Here is a 5,458-nt window from a genome sequence, read left to right as displayed (position 1 = left end):
GTCATGAATTAGTCCTTTCTTTTGACTAACTTGGTATTAACTTCCTAATTCATAATCACATCAGAATTTTTGGCCTGACCCTATGATTTCAGGCATCCTGAATACTCTAGTTTTCTTGAACACAAGTAGAAGTCAGGGAATAGAATGAATTGAATAAATAATGGTATTTAACATATGTAAAGCTGTTGACAAGGTTAGTAATGGTTTCTTTTTCTTTCCAGTTAAATCAATGTATAAACATTATCACTAGTCTGGACAAGTTGGTGAACTTAAAAAAAAGTTTTTGTTTGAAGGGAAATAAATTCAAAACATATGAACCTCATCTCTTAAAAATACCTTTCTAAGAAATGTGCTGCATGGATGGCATCTTTTAAAAATGCTTTATGACAGTACCTCATCTTAATTTAAGGGCAAGAAAATGCCAGCAACCTTTGCACCCTAACACTCTCTTATATATACAACTTCAATGAATCTTCAGGTACTAGATCCTGAAAGGAAAAAAAATTAAACCAGTGGATGAAACATCTAGAAGAGCCTCACTCAAGGCTACGATTAACTGTTTCGGTATGTGTGTTTATACCCTAGATAAGGGGAGCAGAGGATTGCCCTCTTTTCCAAATTCTGTTTCTTACTGCCATATAATACTGTAATCATTTCTTTTTCCTAAGGTTACTTTTATTCCTTTTGGTCCTGAGTGCTAAGATTATATTATTTAAAAATAAAATAAATTTTACTGATGCTTTTTAAAGATATTGTTGTCTTAATTCCAAAATACTCATGATGGAAAATGCTGTCCACATATAGAGAAAGAACTGCTGGAATATGAATGCAGATTGAAGTATGCTGTTTTTATTTTCTTTATTTTTTCATAGTTTTTTCACCTTTTGTTCTGTTTCTTCTTTCACAAACATGACTAATGGGGAAATATGTTTTACATGATTGTACATATATGACCTATATCAAATTGTCTGCTTTCTTAGGGAAGGGGAGGGAAGGAGGGCAGTAGAAAATTTGTAACTCAAAATTTTATAAAAAATTAATGTTAAAACTGTCTTTACATGTAATTGAAAAAATAAAGTACTATTCAAAAGAAAAAATAAATAATGACTGAATGAGTACAAAAAAAGCTGTTGTCTTTTCTTAACAACTCCCACCTGTTAATAAATCTTTCCTTTGTAACAATATAGGAAAGCCAATCAATAACATTTTAATATACAAAGAATAAGAAAGAACTGTATAAGAAACTGTGAACATCTGTTATGTACAGTTTGTTTTGAAATAAACGCTATATGATGTAGAATATTACATTTAATGAGGCAGTAATTAAGTCACTCCCTAAGTGTCCTCTTCCACCATTCTTTTTTTTCTGTATGTTAAAATATTTTGTTGATGCTCTCTCTTTTATATATTTTCATATAGGGTTTTTTTTTTGTTTTTACATTATGTTGGTCAGCAGGTAAATCGTTTTTCTGATTTTCATATCATTTTAGAATCCGATCATCATCCTGGCATTATGTATCATATAGTAAGATAAGAAGTCAGAATCTAGTGAACTTTTCAGCTTATTTTATTTGACTTGGAAAAAAAAACAAACAGTAAAAGAGAGTTGTAATCCATAACCACTTTAAGTTTGGGATTTGGCCATCATATTAGGGGCACTTTTCCTAACATCACTACTTGAAAAAGAACCAATTTGGTATTCTTTTACCTGATGCCTTAGTCTTTGGAAAGGAGAAACTCTAAAAACTGAATGGCAAAGTTTTTAGCTTCTGCCAAAAGCTCTTATTGTATTTAGCCTTCCCGTTCATATGTATAATACCAGCACTTCACCTGCCTCACAGGAACAGTATGCCGGTTATCATCCTTTCGATTCTGTTCATGTCAAATATAGGCATTATAACTGGTTAGCTTTTCACAGACAGTGTTGCTTAAATTGTTTGTTTGCTTTATCCACCCCTCCAAAGGCCTCCACATTTTCCCTTCCCTCTTTACAGTAGTCAATCACTACCTTAAACTCTGAATTACAACTGCGGTTATGCAGCATTTTCCCCTCCATACTTTCTTGGAATTTCAAGTTAATCCTCTGCTTGCTTAAGGCAGGCAATATGTGATATAAGTAGTCAGGCAATAGGAGGTTTGCTTCTGGCTTTGCTAGTAACTAGCTGCATGACAAATTTAATGGGCCTCAGTTTTTTTTATTTTATACATTCCTTGATGGTAAGGCAACTAGGTGGCATAGTGGATTGGGGGCAGGATTTGGAGTCAAGAAGATCTGAGTTTGAATAAGGTATCTGGCTTAATAGCATCCACCTCCCAGAACTGTTGTGAGGATCCAATGAGATAATATTTGTAAAACAGCAGTGTTTGGCCCATAGTAGGTGCTGCAGAAGTGCTAGCTATGATGATAATGATGATGATGATATATGCTTATGGCTAACCATGGTATTCCTTCAGTATCCCCTGAGATACTTTGGCTCACATTAGCTATTCAATCTCTTCCTCCATGCATACCTGTGTTCTTGACCCAAGACAGACTGACCTTTCCCCAAGTGCACTCCTCCTCTAGGAAGAAACATAGAAAGAAACAAGTGCAGAAGAGTATAAATGATCATTCAAGTATTAGGTGGGGGAGGGACAGAAACACCTTTTAGCAGTTATACATGTCTTTCAAAGTTTCAAGGCTTCGTCTCTATGGTAGGTACCACATTTCTGAAAGTTTTCCCTTTCCCCAGTATTTAAATTCTATCCTTTCTCTACTTCCAAAACTTATCTTGCTCATTGACAAAAATAAAAGCTCTATGTACACCAAAAATATTTATAGCAGCACTTGTTTTTTGTTTTTTGGTTGCAGAAAAGAATCGGACGCAAAATAGATACCCATTAATTGGGGACTGGTTAAACAAATTGTACAGTATGAATGGAATTGAATAGCATTTTGCAAATAAGAAAGAATGTGCGTGATGAGTAGAGAGAAGTATGGAATGACTTACATGAACTGATGCAAAGTGAAGTAAGCAGAGACAGGAAAATAATGTACAAAATGACTGCAACAATACAAATGGAAAGAACAACCCCCAAATAATCAAAATTGAATGTTCAGAAAATATGCTGAATAAGCTTGGCCCCAAAGGAGAGATATGGGAAGACACCCCCCTTTGCCTACTTTGTGCTGAACTTGCATATGATGCCAGTTTTTTTTTTTGATCTGCTAATCAGCTTGGCTTAATTTTTTTCCTTTCCTTCTCAAAAAAATCCTTTGTTATAAAGGATGGCTCTGGGAGAATGCAAGGCAAAATCTCGGTAGTAAATAAATAAATAAAGAATGAAAATCTATTATTAAAAACATCTTTCTAGCCAAAATCTCTTGTTTTGGCAAAAAGGTATTCAGATGAAATATTTACCTATACCAGTTAGTTCTCCTAACCCTTCCTGTGTGTAACTTGTTTTATATTTAGAATATGGTCTTTTTGCTTTTTTGCAGTATTTATTTTATTTTCTAACTCAATTCAATTAAATGCAACAAGCATTTTTATATATCTATTATATATAAAGTATTGTACTGGGCCCTGAGTACATAAAACAAAATGAAAAATCATTCCTGTCATCCAGGAATTTATATTCCGTTCTAACACACGAATGTGTCATCAACAGAGGTATGTACCTCTTTCTATTTTAAAGAATCATGAAAATTTCTTAGCTTACTTTGAAACATTTTACTTTTCTACTGCTGTAGGTAATCACTCAAATGACCAATAATATATGTATATACGGTAACAACTGGCAGTGACATGGCACTCTGAACTTTTAACATTCTTTTCAAACAGGTACCACATTTGTTGTGACAACCCTATGTGGTATACATTCCCAGAATTATCATCTTATACTAATCGTGCAAAAACTGAGTCTCAGAAAGGTTGTTGGGACACATTGTTAGTAAATGTAAGAGGCACAGACTGAACATAGATTTCCCCCCCCCAAATCCCGTGTTTTATCCTACATGTCATGCTCCCCACATAATAATGCATTTATATGGTGTTTTAGGATGTTCAAAGCCCTTAGCATATATCATTTGTTCCTCTGTGAGGTTGACGGTACTGATACTATAATCTTCCTTTTACAGACAAAGGAACTGAGGCTCAGAGAAATTAACTGAATTGCCTATAGTCATAGGGCTAGTAAATATTATAGGAAGGATTAAAACCCAGATCCCTCTTGACTCTAAGATGAGTACTTTCAGACTATGTTTGTATATAATAATAAAAACTTGCATTTATATAGCAACCTATAATTTTCAAGGGGGCAGCTGGGTGGTACAGTGGATAAGAGTGCTGTCCCTGGAGTCAGGAGGACCTAGTTCAAATCTGGCCTCAGACTCTTCCTAGCTGTGTGACCCTGGGCAAGTCACTTAACCTCTGTTTGCCTCATTTTTTTCAGTTGTCAAATGGTGATTAATAACAGCACCTAACTTTCAGGGCTGTTGTAAGGATCAAATGAGATGCCATTTGTAAAGTGCCTAGGATAGTGCCTGGTACCTAGTAGGCACAGTAAAAATACTTATTCTCTCCCCATTCTCCTTCCACTTCAAAATTTGTGTTCCTGGCAGCGGCTGCGGTGGGTCCTACGGTCGGGATTTCAATTATGGCATGTCCAGAATCTGACAGTCAGTATCAGTTCACTGGTTTTAAGAAATACTTCAATTCATACACCCTTAATGGCAGAAAGAATTATGTACTGGCCACTTATGGAGGAATCGCTTTGCTCATACTTTACTTCAAGGCAAGGTCTAAAAAAACTCCATCTGTGAAAGAAACATAAATGGAGCTCAGTATATGTGTGTGTGTGTGCGTGTGTGTGTGTGTATACTTTGTCCATCATCAAGTTCCCTGGCTAAAGGACCTGCTGTCAACTTAGCATGTAATCTATAGCTCTTGAAATAAAACATGAACTCAGAAAAAAAAATTTGTGTTCCTATGATCTTGGATAAATGACAACCCTTGGTTGCTTTGGCCAAGACATTAAAGATATGTCTTCAATTACTCAATGGGATGTTGTGAGCATTAAGTAGGAAAGTGCTAGGAAGTCCTTTGTTTCCCTTGGGGAAAAGTGGAATAGAAAGAGAAGCTATTATTTTATAATTTAAATGGCACAATGTTGTTTAAACCCTAATTATATTTTCCTAATTTTTCATAAAACCATTTCTTATCAACTGAATTACGATATATTGGTATACATGCCATATACTATACCTAATACATTTAACCAAACACAAAAACATGTGAGGCAGTGTGGTACAGAGTCACCTAGTTGACATCAGCTTGTAGAAACTTAGCTGCTTGATCCTGGAAGTCATTTAACTTTTCTCAGCCTCAATGTCCTCATTTATAAAATGGGGATAAAGTTTCTATAAGGATTAAATGTGATAATGTACACAAAGCCCTTTACAAATGCCAATACTCTA

At 35.0% G+C, this 5,458-nt stretch overlaps 1 protein-coding gene across 1 annotated transcript; it reads left to right on the top strand.

The window, feature by feature from the left end:
• Positions 1–4,638: 4,638 nt before the first annotated feature.
• Positions 4,639–4,815, top strand: LOC118834876 (ATP synthase membrane subunit DAPIT, mitochondrial-like). The gene has a single exon (XM_036742312.1). The coding sequence runs from the start codon at positions 4,639–4,641 to the stop codon at positions 4,813–4,815; it is 177 nt and encodes a 58-aa protein (XP_036598207.1).
• The last annotated feature ends 643 nt before the right edge of the window (positions 4,816–5,458 follow it).

Source organism: Trichosurus vulpecula, chromosome 1 (assembly GCF_011100635.1).
Source record: "Trichosurus vulpecula isolate mTriVul1 chromosome 1, mTriVul1.pri, whole genome shotgun sequence".
NCBI classification, from domain to species: Eukaryota; Metazoa; Chordata; class Mammalia; order Diprotodontia; family Phalangeridae; genus Trichosurus; species Trichosurus vulpecula.
This window is presented reverse-complemented; position numbering and strand designations above follow the sequence as displayed.